The 20,291-nt window shown below is 37.7% G+C and overlaps 1 protein-coding gene across 17 annotated transcripts in view; it reads left to right on the forward strand.

Annotated features, from left to right (window-relative positions):
• LOC127696398 (uncharacterized) overlaps positions 1-20,291 on the forward strand; it is an 837,478-nt gene that overhangs the window by 800,996 nt on the left and 16,191 nt on the right. For 5 of the 17 annotated variants that reach the window (XM_052199108.1, XM_052199109.1, XM_052199110.1 and 2 more), the window contains exons 5-6: positions 8,912-8,974; positions 11,306-11,404. In XM_052199108.1, coding sequence (XP_052055068.1) covers positions 8,912-8,974; positions 11,306-11,404 — 162 coding nt within the window. Of the gene's footprint in view, positions 1-8,911; positions 8,975-11,305; positions 11,405-12,885; positions 13,003-16,945; positions 20,000-20,291 lie in introns of those variants that run through there. The other 12 variants (XM_052199097.1, XM_052199098.1, XM_052199112.1 and 9 more) reach the window with 7 other exon arrangements.

Raw genomic sequence — 20,291 nt, forward strand, 5'->3', positions numbered from 1 at the left:
TAATTTTTATTATTATTACATCACCCTCCCCCTTTAAAATTTTTATTTGCTGAACCTTGAGGACCATCTTAACTAGAATTTGAGAAAGACAACTGTAAATGCTGAGAATAAAGAATTGGAGAAGTAGAAAAGAGACGGCATATCCTTTGAATCAGGGACAGCAGTGGAGGTCTGCAATTACTTGTAATTTTAAAGAATGTAAAATATAGTTAATCTGTAACATTCTTAAAAGTTAGTAGATTACATTTAGGAAATCTCCATGTAAATAATGTTTTATATGCATAAGTAACAGATTATGCATTTGTAATAGATTATGTGTAACCAAATTTAAACAATTCTTATTCTATAATTTTACAGTTGATAAAAATGGTGATGTTTTGCATTTCTATTCTTCATGAGCCTGGGGAGGATAAATATGGTTATGAGAAGCCAGAGGAACGCTGGTTACCTATCCATACTGTGGAAACCATCATGATTAGTGTCATTTCTATGCTGGCAGATCCTAATGGAGACTCACCTGCAAATGTAGATGCTGCGGTAAGGTATTTGCCTAATAACTGCTCCTTCTATCCTTTACCCTTTTTATTCTCTCTTAATAAAACTGAACGTGAAACTTACTACGTATATGCATCTCTTTGTGTCCACATTTTCATAAAAATAAAAATTTATTATGTATAATGGATTATTTTGTATAATCTATGTATAATGGATTATTTTGAAATATGTAGGATAAATACGGTTATGAGAAGCCAGATATTGCACAATATCTAGATACTGTGCCATAGCAAATTTGATCTAGTTGGCATACATTAATTCCCTCACTAATTTTTTAGTAAGAACAATTAAAATCTATTCCTTTTCATTAGTATTCAAAATAATGGATTTCATTATGATATATGTTCATAAAATTATCTTGTAGTTGTCTTGGTTTGAGGCCTTTTTTGGTTTTTTTTTTTTTTTTTTTTTTTTTTTTTTTTTTTTTTTTGGTTTTTGGTTTTTTCGAGACAGGGTTTCTCTGTGTAGCCCTGGCTGTCCTGGAACTCACTCTGTAGACCAGGCTGGCCTTGAACTCAGAAATCTGACTGCCTCTGCCTCCCAGATTGTTGGGATTACAGCCATGCGCCACCACCGCCTGGCTGAGGCCTTTTTTTTACTTTCAAAAAATAAAAATTAAAAATTACTATTGTCTCTGCATTCTTTGAATGGTTGTTATAGGAAAGAGAAATAAAGGCTAAGTATTTTTGTGAGCATTTCCTGGTATCTACTTGTTTATTAAAAGTTGGTTTTGTTGCTGGGCGGTGGTGGTGCACGCCTGTAATCCCAGCACTCTGGTAGACAGAGGCAGGCGGATTTCTGAGTTTCAGGCCAGCCTGGTCTACAGAGTGAGTTCCAGGACAGCTGGAGCTACACAGAGAAACCCTGTCTCGAAAAACAAAAAAACAAAACAAAACAAACAAACAAACAAAATCCAACATGCCTTCATGATCAAAATTCTATGGTCAATAGTACTAGAAAAAGCATACATCAAACCCCCAAAAAAAAAGAAAAACAAAAGGCCAGGCGGTGGGCGCACGCCTGTAATCCCAGCACTCTGGGAGGCAGAGGCAGGCCGATTTCTGAGTTTGAGGCCAGCCTGGTCTACAGAGTGAATTCCAGGACAGCCAGGGATATACAGAGAAACCCAGTCTTGGGGGTGGGGGTGGGGAACCAAAACCCAAAAACCAACCAAACAACAACAACAAAAAGCATATGTCTGTAAATTAAAAAGCAGAACCCTTTCTGCTTTGCTTTGACTGGCCTCAAAATAGTGTTTCTCTTTGTGTAGGCCCTGCAGGCCTGGCCTGGAACTTGCTCTGTCAACTTGGCTAGCCTCAAACTCACAGTCAGAGAGTTTTTCACTTAAGCCACCAGAAAGAAGTCACAGCCACATGTTTTTCTCCTGCTTTTTGTCTATTTCTTTTAAGTGCCAGATGAACCAAACCTTTTAAAAGTTTTTTTTTAATCAAAATGCATAACAATAGCTGGGCTACAGAGTGCATTCCAGGATAGCCAGGGCTAGCTACACAAAGAAACCCTGTCTCGAAAAATCCAAAAAAAAGTAAGCAAGAAGGCAAGCAAACAAACAAACAAACAAACAAGGAAGGAAGGAAGGAAAGAAAGAAAGAAAGAATGAAAGAAAGAAAGAAAGAAAGAAATTAAACTGATTACAAATGTTCCTTCTCTGCATATCCAACCACTCCCAGATATTAACATTTTACAAATGTGTTCTTTTTTTTTTTTTTTTTTTTGATTTGATTTTTTCGAGGCAGGGTTTCTCTGTGTAGTCCTGGCTGTCCTGGAACTCACTCTGTAGACCAGGCTGGCCTCGAACTCAAAAATCCACCTGCCTCTGCCTCCCAGAGTGCTGGGATTACAGGCGTGCACCACCACCTCCCGGCTCTACAAATGTGTTCTTGATATTGAATTAACAAAACTTCCTTTAAGAATAGAGGATTTCGCCGGGCAGTGGTGGTACATACCTGTAGTCCTAGCACTCTGAGAGGCAGAGACATGCGTATTTCTGAGTTTGAGGCCAGCCTAGTCTACAGAGTGAGTTCCAGGACAGCCAGGTCTATACAGAAAAACTCTGTCTCGAAAATTAAAAAAAAAAAAAAAAAGATTAGAGGAATTTGATCCTCTGTACTAGGGAGGGTAAAACTAAAGAATATGGTAGGCATTTTGCCTATGGTATCTGTTCATATGTAGTCACAGGTGATTGTGAGCCCCTATAAAGGTACTAAATACAAATCCTTTTTTTTTTAAACAATCATTCAGTACTCTAAATTGTGGAGCCAGTGGGACATTTCTCTAGCCCATGAGGGGTTTTTGTGTGTGTGTGTTTGTGGGTGTGTTTGTGTGTATCTGTCTGTGTTGTTTTCTTTAAGTGTATAGAATGATAGTAGACTGTAGAGTTGGTTAGGTTCAACTCTTGTTTCCTTTTTTTTTTTTTTTTTTTTTTTGGTTGTTTGATACAGGGTTTCTATGTATAGTCCTGACTGTCCTGGAACTCACTCTGTAGACCAGGCTGGCCTCAAACTCAGAAATCTACCTGCCTCTGCCTCCCAGAGTGCTGGGATTACAGGTGTGTACCACCACTGCCCTGCTCCCTGATGACTTTGAACTTAGAGATTTCCCTGTCAAAATCTTCTGGGATTCATAGCCACTGTGTCTCAAGATCTCTAAGCCAAGATCCAGGTCAGAGTTCATTCCAGATATAGTCAAGTTGACCACCAGGGATAGCTGCTACATGGAATATAGTTGGTCTTGCCAGTTGCTTCTTGCCAGTTACTTCAGTCCACTTCACAGATAAACTAAAGTGAGGTGGGGTTTAATTTCTGGAAAACTTGATTTGTTTACTTCTAGTTTGTTCTTATTTCTGAGATACTAACCCCTTATATAGAGATCAGAATATTTGGAAGATTTGTAGACTGCAGTCCTCATTCTCTTAGTATGGTGTTTGTTAAAAACATGGCTACTTTTCAGCCACTCCTCTGGAGTTGACAGATTGGTCTCAGAGTGGAAAGAACCCCATTTGGGGAGAAGTAGCAGATCTTTGTAAATTTTGTTCTCTTCTGATACTTGACTAATTTCCATTACTTGGGAGGTGTCTTTGGTTGGGACAATTTTGTATAGAAAACAGTTTTAGTTTCTTGTGGGCTTTGCTTGGTGTTGTTTTTCCTTCAATATAGACACCAAGCTCACAGCCTCTTGAAAGACAGGCAAGTACTGCACTCCTGACCCATATCTATAGTCTAAGCATCTATCTGAGTATCAGACCTGTCTACCCTCCTTATTACACCATCAATAAGGATTTTCTCACTGGCTTTTCACAGCAGAAACCTTGGTGAGCATAGGTGCTCTTAAATGAGCAATCAAATGAATTACTATTTTTAATTTTTTATGTATGTATGTATGTATGTATGTATGTATGTATGTATGTATGTATGTATTCATTCAGAACAGATACTGTTTCTGTAGCCTAGCCTGGTCCTGAGCTCATTATGCAAATGAAGCTGTCCTTGAACTCCTGATTCTCCTCATTCTACCTCCCAGACACTGAAATTATAGGTGTAATACCCCATACCTGGCTTTAAATTTGAAGATATATTTTATTATCTGTAGAGAAATCGCATGAGGAGATTGCTCGCAGCTTGCTAGTTTCCAGGCAACGTAGGGTCTTTGTCATTCTCAGCTGACCAAGACAGAGGAGACACTTCCTCATGCAGAGAACCTGATGTTCTCCCAAGCAAGCTGCAAACCTGAGGAAGCGACCTTCCTGTTCCCCTTCCCATGAGAAAGTAACTTTGCTTATAGTTTAATAGACATCATGATGGGCAGCAATGCAGCAAGCAGCAGGCGTGGCAGCTGGAGTAGAATGCAGAGAGCTCACATCTGCAGGCACAAAGTGTGAAGCAGAGAAAGCAGACTGAATATGGCAACAGTCTTTAACCTCTCAAAGCTGACCTCTGGGGACTCACTTCCTCCAGCAAGGCCGCATCTGTTAATCCCTTCCAAGGAGCACCACCAGATAAGTGTCCAAATATCTGAGTCTGTGGGGGACATTCTTATTCAGTTACATTAATGACTGTGACATACACATTAGCAGAATTCTCAAGTCATTTGCTTTTAAAAGTAGGTGTATAGATTCAGAGTTTCTTGGAAACAGTAATTTTCTAATAGGAATTTCTCTGACTCTTAAGGGATAAAGTCTTCAGGACTGGTAAATAAGCTACTTAAGGAGAATTTGAGAGAAACACATGGCAGTTCTGGGCTTGTAATGAATACACCATTGAACACCCTCACACCTGCCTGGAGCAAAATTGAAAGCAAAACTCTTCTGTTCGCAGAATTAGTAATTTATTCTCAGGGCCTTTTCCATATGCCCCTAAAACATTTAAATTTTCTTTTTTACTCCTATGACTTAGCTGACAACTTCTGTGTGTCTTTAGCCATATTTCATGTATATAATATGTCATTAATACAAATTTCAGAAAGAGAAACCAAATCAAAGGTCATTTCAAAAACTAAAGAGTCATGTGTGTGGATAAAATATGTTTTAAGTGTTAAAGATTCTTATAAATCTTACCAAAGCTAATTTGACTTTAATGGGGTATTTAATGCTTCATATAATAATCTTTGATATAAACATGCATAATTACCAAAAGCAGTGTAAATATTGTATTAATTTATGAAATGTAATGCAGTGATAGTCTAAGTTGTGGCTAGAAAAATTTGACTTTCTGCCTCTTTTGGTCTAATAATGAGCTTACTAGTTAGTCCCTAAGACTTAAGCTAGAGACGTGTCAGTGTTTGGTAATCCTGGTGTTGTATGGTACAGTTTAGTTCTGCCAGTGTTTTCTGTCCTCTGGCCCCCTCTTCCCTTATCTGCCCTCATGGCTCTGCTCTTGTCTGCCTCTACCCAGTCTGCAGGTCCTCACCCCTCTGCTATCTCCCAGTAAACCTCCTCACACCTGATCTCTTGCATGTAGTAATTTCTCCAGAGCACATCTTGGCATGGGTGTGCAGTAATACCCCCTTGCTGTATTATATTTCAGCCTCATGTATTACATATTTTATCCTGATAATCAGTCCCTTGTGCTGTGTTCTTTTAATGAACTTCTCAGGGGGTGCAGTTTGTATGGCAGGTGTGTTATACTGTGTGTGTTTTCTTGATTGGCTAGTATGACCTAGTTTAAGAGCCATTTTCTGTCAGATGATGAAGGATGTTAGCATTCTGTCCAAACTCCATCCCATCGTTACCTGGCAATAGCCAGGTAGGCCTGATCCACTATAAAAGAGCCTGGTTGCCCCCTCTTTGCTCTCTTGCCCTCTTGGTCTCTTGCTCCTCCCCTGCTCTTTTCCTGCTTCCCTTTTTCTCTTCTCTCATTGCCTTCCCCCCTCTCTCTCCACGTGCCATGGTTGGCCTCTACCTCTCTACTCTACTTCTCTAGTGTCTCTTTCTCTGCCTCTACCACCCTCTTAACTCCCCTCCCCATGCCCTTAATAAACTCTATTCTATACTATACCATCATGTGGCTGGTCCTCAGGGGGAAGGGATGCCTTGGCATGGGCCTGCTGAGGCACCCCATTCTCCCATACCTCACCACATCACCATAGAACATATCCCCTCCTCTCTGTATCTTTCTACAAACACTCCAAAGGGAATATTTTAGTAGATTGTTTAACTAAGTAGTGGTAACAAGTAAGTGACTGTTAATTTGATTTATTGATGTTTTATGCAATGTGAATGTTAAGTGCTGTTATTCAGGAGGGCATGGATTCATTCTCTATAGACCTCACTCAGCCAGTTGAAAGGTTGAAATGTGTTTAAATATGAGGCTTAAACTGTAGGGAGGAAGTTCTCTGGACAGATTGTACTGATAAAGCATCCTGAAAATAATGCATTTGACAAAATTTACTTGGCATTAATCTTTTGTCTTCCGTTAATTGGACATTTGAATTTTCAAATTTCCCATTTCCCTTGATAAATATCAACGAAGAGTACATTATTATATAAAATTGACTTAATTTTTTCTACCCACCACGAGGCAGGGCTGTTGGAGGAAGCAATCTGAGAATGATGACTGGGAAAATGGGTGTGTTTAATGAATAAAGACAGTTACATGTCTAGATAATTATTTTCTTTTTAGTTTATGATATGGTTTCAGGTATGATGTGACTTTATACACCAACTCTGTGTTTTCAGTGTTCATAAACTGTAACCCTTAAAGTTCACTTTACTGTCAAGAATTTTGTCCTGAGGAAGTAGATATTTTGCATAGAACAATTTAACGTATTTCAGTTTATCTCAGCATTGCTGGTAATACTGAGAATTAGGAACATTGCACAAGTATCTAGTACATAGTGTCATCTGTTTCTCTGAGCTATGACTCTTAATGTATGTGATTATTAGCACTCTTTAGTCCTTAGCAGTCCTTAGCAGTCTTTAGTCCTTGTTATAGAGACAAAAGCTAGAGCTACATTTTCATTAGTATAGTATTGTACTGTTGTCTCTGTGATGACTGAAACTAACTATTAGGGACAGGTTTGTTGAGTTAAAACTAAGTACTAATCAATCAAAATATTTGCTATGCTTAATGAGGGTAGATCATAATGTTTATAATTACAAGTTTTGCTGGTAAAGTGTTACTTCAGAGTCTATCCTAGTACAGGTTTTAGAGTTAGTCTCTAGAAAATGCAAAAATTTCTTCAATGTACCTTGGCAAATTTAATTTCTAGACTTCGGTCACATATACTCTGAGAAACAAAAAATTGTTTAAAAATATCATTGCTTTTTATAATCACTAGTTAAGAAACTCCTTAATTCTCTGTAGCACCTTATTCATGTGGAAGGAAATGAATGAGAAAACAATTGCAGTAATTACTATTTATTTCTTAATATTTGGTCTTATTATTTGGTATGTTTGTTTCCCTCTGGTGTTGGATTTAGAAAATTGTGGTTCTTTTATTATTAGTTTTTTATTAGTATTTATTATTGGCCTTTTTATTAGTCTTTACTAGTATTTATTATTGGTCTTTAATTAGTAGGGAGGGGCTGACCGCACAAAGATCCTTGGCTTTTGTGTTTTTTTGCCCTCTGGATCTTTTGTCTGGCCTATAGCCTTCAGCATGTGTGTTGATATTAGGCAGCCTGCAGTGTAAGCATTTGGGAGAGCTGGTTTGTCTGTCCTGTGCCCTGTTTAGAAGTGTGGTGGGGGGATATTGGAAATTCGAAAGCTGCAGGGGAAGTTTGGCTTGCGGCTGAAATGCCTAGATCAGTCTGCTGTGTCTGTGAAGAAAGCTCTGGAAAGATAGCTGTTGTTGTTCAATTGCTGATCTTCAGCTGTGAATGTTGCTTTTCAGGCAGCATTGATTTTGGGTCCTTGAATTTTTCTCAGGCTCAGGGAACCCCAACTATGCTGTGACATTGGCGCCACCTTGTGGCCCAGCTCAGGGCTGCGTTGTTACCTCTGGTTGTTTAGGATATAGGGGGCTGGATTTTCCTCTCAATTTAGTTCAGTTCTAAGCTGGATATAAGGTGCACGAATTTGTTGCTAAAATTTCCAACCCTTATAGCCCATATAAATGACACATAATCCAAATATTTTAATTATAAGTCATATGTCTTCATTGGCAAAATACTTACTTCCCAATCACTAAGATTTGTGCTTTCTCCCATCCATGTGGTCCATAGTGGCTTCCTCCTCTCCTCTTCCTTCTCTCTTTTTCTTCCTCTACCTGCTCCCCCTTTTGAACCTCCAATCCTACCTTTCCCCTCCACTACCCAATCATAGACTCTAACCTTTGATTGACCAATTAAAATAGAGAGAAGGTTCACATGGCATCACCTAAGTACATGATGGTCTGCTTGTGTGGTCTGACTCTTTAATACAAATCCAAATAGTGTTAGTTATTTAAATGTGTGTTTTACTATATTTCTTACACAGCTGTTTTCCAAATATGCCTTTGTCTAGTCTGCTGTAGCAGCATAGACATGTTTTGTTAACAGTGTATTTTCTTGCCAGTAATACATGCATATTTGTTTGTCAGATATGCTACTATTGATATCTAGAGTCATAATGGTTCAACACTAAAGCTAGCTGTCAGAATTTTGTTTTGGTTTTGAGTCAGGGTTTTCTGTATAGCCCTGACTGTCCTGGAACTCACTTTGTAGACCAGGTTACCCTCGAACTCACAGAGATCTGCCTGCCCTCAGTCTCTGAGTGCTGTGGTTTAAGTCCTGCACCTGGCTTGATTTTTTTTAAATACATCATTTTGTTGACTTCTGGGTGTTTGGTGATACCTAGTAAATTTGCACTTTAAATATATTTAAGTGGATCTTCACTTCCTGCTCAATCCTTTATCTTAACAGGCAAGCTTCCTCTGATTTGGAACAAAATAAAAACAGGCTGGTCTTCCCTTGTACCTGACACAGGTAGGTACTAAAATTGTTTTCTTCAAAACAGTTCTATTTGATGCTTTCATTCTGATGTTCTTACTGGTATTCTAATGATTCCAAACTTCTTAATATAAAAATCCTCTAGGAATGTTAGGTTATATAAGTTACAGTAACTATAACTGAAAACTTTGCTACTATGTTTCCCATTAAACTTAACTGTGGCTACCTCAAAATGTCAGGTCATTTCAGTGCTGTATGCACTGGGATTCCAAGCTTTCCTTCTTCATGGGGACTTTATAAACAGCTGAATTTATGAGCTGTATAAACGTGACATTTTATATTCCGTTCCTAATCTCCTGTGAGAATGATGCTGATTGGTAAGGGTAATTGAGATTTTCTAGAAGGCTGTTTCAATAATGCACTCTTAAAAATTAAAATTGAAACAGAACTGTTGTAAATATGTGGTAAACTTAGGGAGATTGTTTTAACATCTATGTAGATTGTCTCATTTGTGTGTGTGGCTAACACTTGTCATCCCAATCCAACAGGAAGCTGTTTTGTGATAGTTGTTACTTAAACTAGATTCTAGTTCAGTTATTTTGACAAAGGTTTTGGTCTCTTTTTTTTTGTGGTCAAAAAGTAGGGTTCAAGATTATATGATAGTACTCTTTATAACTGTGGAAAGGGAGGCATAAAGAGGGAGATGCTAATGGGGTTTTAGAAAGTTGCAGGGTCTTTCTATGTGAATGTTTGTTGCTCTTATGTTATTTGTTTGTATATCTAAATAGGCTTTTAGCCAGTAGTTTGGAATATTTCATAATAATGCCATCTGTTATTTGTTTCTTGGTTTTTTTTTTTAACCAAAGGTCACTTGATCTTGAAAGCTTTAGAATACTATTATGAGTTAGGTCAATGAATGGGAGTAAATTTTTAAATTTATATGTTGTAAGAAACCATGTGATAGGCATTTTATTTAAATCTTCTGTGCCCCTTAAATATTTAACATTTTTTAGGTTGTTTACCTTCTGTTTCATAGTACTTTGAACAGTAGAATTGTGATTGTTGTTTGCCTTACATATTCAAGGCCCTGAGTTTGATACCTTGTTCTACAAAAGAAAGATCGTGATTAGTGAAATTTACATAGAGAATGGCAAGAGTTTGATTTAGTGTAGCCTGGATCTGAGTCCTTGCTCTGCCACTTTCTGTGACAGGAGCATGCATGGGTGTTTGCCTTTCTTGCCTATTTCCTCTCTGCAAGAGGAACGACAGGAATCAGTGATGCCCAGCATACATCTGCTTAAAAGCAGCAGGGAGAAAGGTTCAGTGCCTTGCACCTAGTGGGACTAGACAATCGCCTCACAGTTAGTACGTGAAGTGGCTCAGTTGTTCGGGAGTAAGTTTTTTATTTTGTTTTGTTTTGTTGTTTAAAGCTGATACGCAAGCATATTCTTTGAAATCAGAACTTCTTATAAGCTTAGAAAGTTCTTAGAGTTTAGATTGTTAGATTTAGGACCTGTACTATTATATTTTGGAACACCATGAGGGGTATTTGTAATAAAATTATTATAAAGTAATATTATCCTAATAGTTGGATTATAATAATCCTTATAAACAATCTCTGGTTTTTCTAAGTCAGTAATTGTCCTTACGAGATAATATTAACTTTCAGCTCCATAAATGCAATAAACGTGCTGCAGAACTAGTAACATCTAATGGTGAAAGAAAAATTCCCTTTGTATGTAGATTTTTGTTTTTTTCTGTGGACTTTTTGAAATATGTCTAATTAGAAGAGTAGTATGATAGCCTAAAAAGTTGGAAATCAAGCAGACTGGAGTTAAATTGCAATTTGGGCATTTATCAGCTGTGGGACTTAAATTACTAGTCTATAAAAGGTGGGGGTAGTAGCAATGTTTTCCATAGTGCTGTGAGAATTAATCTATCCCCCTGTAAACCTCTTTGTTTTAATACTTATCAAGAACACTGGGAGGCAGTAGCCATTGTTATTGTTGTTTCATTAAATAAAGTTTGTAGAGTTGTGCAGAATGGAGCTTATTAAAGCTAAGTATGTGAAACTACACATACCAAAATTGTTACAAATAATCAAATTTATCTTGTAAAATTAAATTTTAAAAGAAGACAATTAGAAAATAGAATAAGAAAGAATACCATGGTGTTGTTAGAAGTGATTTAAAATTCTATCAGATAACTAGAGAAACTGAAATTCATCTATTAAGGTGGTATACAGTCCATAGTATATTCTATATTATGTTATGATACCATTCTTCTTGAATGTGATTTCTAAAATTAACTAATCTGTTTTAAATGATAAGTATTAGTTTGGGTTTGAATGTTCTTTTTTCCTTTTAGGCAAATTGAGCTGGCCCAGACAGCAGAGCTCTGTAAGGCATGTTGATATTGATTGCTTCTTTTTCTCAGGGGCTATAAGAAATATAACAGATCTCAAAGGTCTGTATTCTTGTTTGTTTTAAGAAAGTTGATACATATCAATGTGTGTGTGTGTGTGTGTGTGTGTGTGTGTGTGTGTGTGTGTGTGAATTGAGAACAATGTATTCTTTGGAAAGTATTTTGATTTTTCTTAGTCAAATCTATTCCTTTGTTCAAATTGGCTGGAGCCTATATTCACAAGTGTAGGAAAATTAGAAAACTACTGCTTGGTGTAAGCTGAAATATACAGAGAAGAGTATCTTAAATTGAGGACTGTATTATCTTAAATAGATGAGGATATTTTCTGGATATTTTTCATATCTTTTTATTGTTTGTTAAGGGAAAATTTCTATTATCCTGTGTCTTCAGACTTTCTGTTCTTCTGTTGAAGTAACTCTCCTCTATGAATGTAGGTAAACATACTAATCTTTGGGTTTTGATAATTTTATACTGTAGAGGTGAGTCATCTGGGCAGTCTGCTTTTTTTTTTTAAAATGAAATTTTAGGTTTATGTGTGTACTACTTACTAGTATTGAAACATTTATTTAGGATTTTTCCTTAGTTCTTTCTTGACAAGAAAGCTACAATAGTGTTTTCTATTTAAAGTCAGTTTTTCTCTTATGTGAAAATCCTAGAAAATTCTAGATTCCCAACAAGGCTTTATTTTTGTCCTAGGTAGTTGTGACTTAGCTCTGAAAAGTATTATTTTGAATTTGAAAGAATTAGTTTTAGCCTTGGGACAACTTACCTTCTAGTAAATTGTTCTTTTTTCTAGTTTATATGGAGAGGCAAGAAGACTTTCTGTGTTATGTGTTTCTTTGTTCTGAGTCTCCTGCCCTCTAAGCCTGTGGTGTTTTACTTGCACATCAGTTTTACAACATTATTGTTGTCTTGTAATTTTATACAGAAAAGGAAATGATACATTAAAGTAATGTTCTTAACCAAAGCAAAATCTGGGGGTCTGAAATTCACATTTGGTTATATGTTAAACATCAGATTTTCATTGCTGTGCATGAATCTCCAGTTTGTTTCTATTGCTATAAAATTAAAAAAAAATAAAATGGGAGGATAAACGTATTTATATCTGAATTGTAAAAGTCTGTTTATAGTTTTTGTTTTGTTGTCTATTCCTACAATTTGAGCCTGGGATCTGAGTTGTCTGCTTTTCATTGTAAGAAATGAAAAGCCATGGAAAACTGACTCTGCTGATTTTAGATTGAGTCGGTTTACAGAAACATTGCTGGAGCCATGCGTGGTGCATGCTTTTAATCCTAGCAGGTGAACATCAGTGAGTTCCTGGCCAGCGTGGTCTACATAGAGAATTTCAGAAGACCCTGTCTTAAAAAACATTAGGTGATGTTATATGGTAATGCTTTTTAAGATTTAATGCATAAGTGATTAAAGAACAAATATTACATAATTAAAATTGCATGAAAAAATTCCATTACATAACCTTAACATCCTTTTGTACGTAGAGAAACAATTCATTTTTTTTCTCACAGGAAAAACAGTGGCTCTGTCAGCAACTATGGCACAGGAAGGTCACCTTTTCATCGTGGTGCTAACATCCAACTGGAGTGGCAGTATTACCAAAATAAAATCCTGAAAGGAGAAGCAGGTACACATGAGTGTTTAAAAGCCATAGTAACCTCTGGGTGGCTTCTGGATATTGCTGGTGGTGTTGGTACCTTAGAAGTACAAGTAGAATTAGAATAATTAACAATTTGAAGTTGAAGGTTTTAAGGATGCTAGTGACTGTAGAGAGAATATCTTGTGTATTTTACTAAAAGAAAACTACAGCCTATAGGAAAGTGTAGAATACAAGATGAGACATTCAGAAGGCAGAAAGAATTCTGGGATAGAGCCAGGGATGAGATATTTGCCTGGGAAAATGTGATGAGACTGACACATGGTACCTGAGCCCAGGTAAGTAGTCATGTGTCAGAAAGTAGATTTGAGTAAGTGGGTTATAATGCACTATGGCCTAGTCAGAGAAGACTAGCTATAAGGCCAAGATATTTGTAAGTATACATATTTTGAGTCTGAGTTTTATTTCTGGGAGCATGGGGCTGGGAAGAAGACCTAGGTACAAACTTCTACAAGTGACAACTTGAATCACAACAAAATCTAAATCTGAGCAGATGACCAGTGCATAGTTATGTTTTCTGGAATTGGATGATGGTGTTTTCCTGAAACCCAATCTACTGTGTATAAATTTAGATTGGGATTGTAAAGCATGGTGTGAATTGTTTTCGTATTAACTAAATAAGTTATTAGCCATTTGGCTTATGTCACAGTGAAGACACTGAAGTTTGTGTTCTTCAGTATTTTTAAGAATTTAAAGGTAGACACGGTGGTCCCTAATCCCAGCCTTTGGGAGATAGCACCAGGAGAACAGTATTTTCAAGGGAAGGCTACAGAGTAGGGAAACCCTGATTTAAGAAAGGACACAACCTCTTTTGGAACCAGAATCTAAATGCCTCATTTGAGTGAACTTGTTTTTTAGAAGAAATATTATCATTGCTGTCTTAGAAAACTAGTCTCTTCACATTCATAAGACCTTTATGTGTTTTTATTACCTTGCATTACAATTTGAAAGAAATTGGGAATCGTTTCTCATTGGTTTCCTTGTGGAATAAACTGTTAAAACCACAAATCTTTAAAAAAAATCATTCTTTTAGAGAAGCATTTACCAGAAGACTGATCTATAGTGCAGTAGAAAGGATCTAGAGTTTGGTTTTATCCAAGTTACTTTGGTTCCCTGTTTTGTCAGATATAAAACACTGGGATTATTTTATAAAAGACCCAGATGAGGCAAAACAGAGTCTGGGCATCTGGATTTCTTTTCTGGAATTAGTCTTTCTTGATTGTAATCATCTGCTTACACATTGTATTGGGAAGCATAATTGTAGGCACACATTTATACTTTATATATATAATGAGTTTTTCAAGTTTTCTAAGGCTTTTATTAGCTGTTATCTGTTTTCAGAATATTTTGAGATTTAGTGATTTTTGTCAGTAGATCATGGGGTAACTTTCTTAACTTGTTTAGGCCTTGCTTCATTGTTTATGGTTAGTTTCTTAAGCATACCTTTGTACAAGGTGGCAATGGGGTCTCCCTTTCTGGTCTTCTCTAGCTACCAATACTGCTTCCCCTGCTCCTCCTTCAGAGGAACCATGTGGACTGTTTCCTGTGGCTGCCACTTCTGCTATCCACTGGTCTTGTACAAGCATGTTTAAGTTTAGCGGTGGTAGGGGAGTTGTAGGTGGAGCTGAGTGTCGTTTATCACTCCTATCCTACCATAGCCAAGAGCATCCTTTCAGAGGTGCAGGCAAGGGAGAAGGTGAGGGATAAAACCTATGTCTCTCTGGTCTCCAGCCCTCACACCTTGCTTGAGGTTTCTCTTTGTCCTGGAGGGATGGATAGCTAGTTCCTTCAAGCTGGGAATAACACAGTGTCTTGTGGGCAGAGGTGCTAGTCTGCTCATGGAAGGACCTGGTCCTCGTGTTTCTTGTGCCCCAACCCCAACCCATCTCTGTGTTTCATCCTGGGGCACTGGAGAATTGTGGGAACCTTAGCTTCCTAGGCTTGGTGTCCATCTAGATGGGATGTGCGGATCTCTGGCAGCAAGCACTTTCTCCACTCTCTATATTCCCTCAAAGCGTGATGATAATATGGTACATGTTGGGTAGGGGAAAGGCAATGAGAGGCAATCAGTCTCCCCACCCCCACCCCTGCCTCCTTCTGTCTTGTATTTTGCTATGTTTTTTATTTATTTATTTAATTTAATTTTATTTTTTTAAAACACTCATTTATTTATTATATGTAAGTACACTGTAGCTATCCTCAGATGCTCCAGAAGAGGGTGTCAGATCTCATTACAGATGGTTGTTGTGAGCCATCATGTGGTTCCTGGGATTTGAACTCAGGACCTTCAGAAGAACAGTCAGTGCTCTTAACCTTTCAGACATCTCTCCAGCCCAGTATGTTACTATGTTGGCCAGATTTCTGCCCATCTGGATCATAATTTCCTCCACCCCAGGTCTACCAGATGTCAAATCTGGACTTTTTTTCTTTATTTAAATGAGGTTTAAGTTGGCCATTTTCCTTAACTTTTCTTTTCCTAAGAGGATTGTCAGCTAGTTGCCTGGTTGTTGTGTATATCACTCTTGGTCTCTAGCATTAGGGCAATGGTGAAGTTGGTATTCTGTTCTCCATGTCACCTTGATTCCTAGTTGACAAGTTGTCCTTTTTATTAAAGCCAAAATTTGTTTTTAGTACAGTACTCATGATACAACAGTGAATAATAAGATGGATCAATTTTTTTTTTAGAAAAGTGGACCGATTTTTAATATTTAATAATTATTTATTAACAATTAGAAAATACAACCATTAACCTTTATTTTGTTCCTTCTTTTTTAATAATAAAAACCATAATGAGTTCAAGCAGTTTACTGGCTGTTTTCTTGGTTTTTTTAAAATTTCTTATTAAATTATGGTAGTGTTGACCACGTATCCCTGTCTTACTCAACAGAATAAATTGTATTAATGAGTGTTAAAGTAAGATGGGCCAGCTTTAATTTTTAAAGTCATTACTTTCTTATTACAATAAAAAGTGGTAAAAAAAAAATAGATCTTTTCATCTCTCTCTCTCACTATGTCTCTCTGTCTCTGTCTCTCTCTCTCTCTCTCTTCCTTTTGGATGATTGTGTGCTTTTTAAAAAGATTTTTAATATCTGAAGAAAAATAAAATATTTGGCTAGGTTTGTTTTGTTTCATTTCACTTTTTCTTTTGATTTTGCCTTAATAAACATAAGGAGGTTGACCTCTCTCTCCAGCCTTCCTTGTTTTCGAGGGGCCATTATGAGTCGTTAGCCTTCTTATGCTCTGTCCTTTTCCTCTCTTCTTTATCTGTCTATCTCTGTCTGTCTCTGTTTATATGTCTATCTGTCTGTCTATCATCTTTGTTTTAGCATTTTTATTATGTAGCCTTGGATCTCTTGGTTAATTTTATTTAATCCTCCTGTGAGGGTTGTGCTATAGATCACCCACAAGCACACACAATTTTAAATTTTAATTATTATAATAAAAGGAGATTGACAAGTATCTTTTGTTGGTGGTGGTGGTGAAGATGATGGTGGCAGATGTTGCTGAAGTGGCAGCTCTCTTTTTCTTTTTTCTTCCTATGAAAAGAAAAAAGAAAATATTCGGCTATTTCTATCATTCCTCCAGCTTTCCTGTCTTGTTTGTTTATATTTAATCCTCCAGTGATGGTAGTCCTGTGTGCGTGTGCGAGCATACACACACATAGAAACACACACACACACACACACACACACACACACACACACACACACACACATTCATTACACAACATCCAGGGATGGGGGGCAGTCATGGAGAAGGAAGAACTCATTAGGAAGCATTGGCTTAGACATGTGAGAAAGGTGATAGTGAACCAGACTTTGAATGTCAAGCTATTATATTCCTTAAAACTTACAATAACTGTTATAACAAAGAAATATTGAGTTTTTCTCCATCTGTTTCTTTTCACTCCACAGATCATGCTGACCCAGAAAGTGGAGATTTGATTGCTGAGATTAAAGGCTTGAGCCACCATGATTATCTGTAATAAAGTGAGGTGTTAGAGCCTGTGGCCTAGTGAAGTGAACATCGGGGCTGGGCGAGTATGGACTCAGAGATGACCAACTCTGTGTGTGTGTGTTCTTCAGTCTCAGGTTCCTTTTGTTATTTGACCTCTATACAATAGGGTCTGATTACAGGTTACTCTTTACAGGACCGGTGGGTGTAGGTCTGGCCTTAGAGATAACAAACTCAGATCAGGAGATTTACATTTGAGTTAATACAAAGCTCAGAGCTGCCTCAAAGCTGCTCAAAGCTGCAGAGGCTTGAGAGATGCAGTTTTGTCTTGCAGGCCTCACTTAGAGAGTTTCTGGCCAAAAGAACATTTTTAACAGATCCATACAGATGTGGTTCAAAATGAAGTTCAAACTTAGATCTAAAATTTTGGCCTGCCTACTACATACAAAATTATTATAGATTTAAGATTTTCATTAGAAGGTTATTCCTCAAGAAATGGCTTGCTCTTAACATTGGGCGTTTAAATTTTTTAAGAAAATGATTTTCAAAAGGTGTTAAGATAAATATTTTGCCTAAGACACTGCTTTAAGTTCGTCATTTAAGCTTCTGATGTCCTCAAGATAGATGCAAAACAAATACTGAGAGACATAACTTGGAGAAAGCTACCATAAGTATTTGTCAACAGTTGATGATATATGTTCACTTCCATTCCTTAACAAAGAGAACATTAATATAAAATCTCTCCAAATAAGGTTTTGACATCCTCCAATAAAGATTTGATATAATAATAAAAAGTTACAAAATAAAATCATAAAAATATTTTTTAAAAAAAGAATGTTTTAAGAGCATGATAAAATGTTTGTTCCTTATTTTAAACAGCAATCAAATTGATTATTATTAATCATTAATCTATTACATGACAAGACTTTTTGACAAAATTAATAATTGTTATCTAAAAGATAAATTGTTAAAAATTTGCCTCTATACATGTTTTTATATTGTTATAGATTTATACATGCATCCTATAAAAATGCATCTACTATGGGAGTAAAGCTCATATAATTAGATCACATGTTTATTCTTTTGAGTGTCCCCTTGAACTGGGTGCTGTAGCTGTTCTTTTAAAATGTTAAAAATCAAACTTTTGATTTTTTTTGTTTTTTGTTTTTTTGGGGAGGAAAGGTTTTATTCAGCTTACACTTCCACATTGCTGTTCATTACCAAATGAGTCAAGACAAGAGTCCAAATAGGACAGGATTTATTTTTAAATTCGGTATATTCTTTATTTACATTTCAAATGATTTCACCTTTTCTGGCTCCCCACTCCGGAAAGTCCCGTAAGCCCTCTTCCCTCCACCCCTGATCCTTCATCTACTCCTTCCCATTTCCCTGTTCTGGTATTCCCCTATACTGCTGCACTGAGCCTTTCCAGGGCCACTCCTTCCTTCTTCTTGGACATCATTTGATATGTGGATTATGTCTTGGGTATTCAAAATTTCTAGGCTAATAATCCACTTATCAGCGAGTACATACCATGATTGATCTTTGGAGACTGGGTTACCTCTCTTAGTATGATGTTCTCCAGCTCCATCCATTTGTCTAAGAATTGCATGAATTCCCGTAAGCCCCCTTCTCTTCCCCTGTCCTCCCACCCACCCCTTCCCACTTCCCCATTCTGGTTTTGCCGAATACTGCTTCACTGAGTCTTTCCAGAACAAGGGGCCACTCCTCCTTTCTTCTTGTACCTCATTTGATGTGTGGATTATGTTTTGGGTATTCCAGTTTTCTAGGTTAATATCCACTTATTAGTGAGTGCGTACCATGATTCACCTTTTGAGTCTGGGTTACCTCACTTAGTATGATGTTCTCTAGCTCCATCCATTTGCCTAAGAATTTCATGAATTCATTGTTTCTAATGGCTGAATAGTACTCCATTGTGTAGATATACCACATTTTTTGCATCCACTCTTCTGTTGAGGGATACCTGGGTTCTTTCCAGCATCTGGCAATTATAAATAGGACTGCTATGAACATAGTAGAGCATGTATCCTTATTACATGGTGGGGAATCCTCTGGGTATATGCTCAGGAGTGGTATAGCAGGATCTTCTGGAAGTGAGATGCCCAGTTTTCAGAGGAACCGCCAGACTGATTTCCAGAGTGGCTGTACCAATTTGCAACCCCACCAGCAGTGGAGGAGTGTTCCTCTTTCTCCACACCCTCTCCAACTGGGAGTGGGGGGCTAGAAAAGGGGAAATCATTTGAAATGTAAAGAAATTATATCAAATAAAAAAATTAAAAAAAAAGAATTTCATGAATTCATTGTTTCTAATGGCTGAATAGTACTCCATTGTGTAAATATACCACATTTTTTGTATCCATTCCTCTGTTGAGGGACACCTGGGTTCTTTCCAGCTTCTGGCTACTACAAATAGGGCTGCTATGAACATAGTGGAGCATGTGTTCTTATTGCATGCCAGGGAATCCTCTGGGTATATACCCATGAGTGGTATAGCAGGGTCCTCTGGATCTGCCAGCCTGCTGGTCTTGGGGCCTGTGTCCTGCTTGGAGAGCAGCTGAGGGAGAGACTCCCCGTGGCCATATTCACTGCGTGCCTGGGGCAGAAAAGTATAACTAGCTTAAAACTGTATATACATAAAATTATAAAGATTACTGTCATTGTCTATGTATATGCCAATTAAATGAACAATTTAAAGTAAAAGAAAAAAGATCTCTGGGGGTGCAAACCACCAGGGATCTGCCTGCACCCAAGACCTGAGCACATAGGCGGTTCACCTGCCAGCCCGCCGGTCATGGGCCTGTGTCCTGCTTGGAGAACAGCAGAGGGAGAGACTTCCCACAGCCACCTTCAAGGCCTGCCTGGGCAGAAAAGCATCACTAGGTACTGTATTATCCTGAGCTTAAGACCTCTGGGGGTACAAACCTCCAGGGGTGTGCCTGCGCCCAGGACCTGAGAACATTGGTGGTTTATCTGCCAGCCGGTCGTGGGGCCTGTGTCCTATGTAAGAATCAACAGAGGGAGTGACGCCCCCCAGCCCCCGCCACCAGAGCAGTCCAGGAACACCTGGTTCACCCTGACAACCCAAGTATAACATTGCTTGAGGCAGGACAGGATCTGGGAGGTAGGAGCTGATGTAGAGGCCATGGAGGGGTGCTGTTTACAAGCCTACCTACCAGGGTTTCTCAGCCTGCTTTCTTTTTTTTTTTTTTTTTTTTTTATTCGATATAATTTATTTACATTTCAAATGATTTCCCCTTTTCCAGCCCCCCCTCCCCGAAAGTCCCG

This window comes from Apodemus sylvaticus, chromosome 11, assembly GCF_947179515.1.
Source record: "Apodemus sylvaticus chromosome 11, mApoSyl1.1, whole genome shotgun sequence".
NCBI classification, from domain to species: Eukaryota; Metazoa; Chordata; class Mammalia; order Rodentia; family Muridae; genus Apodemus; species Apodemus sylvaticus.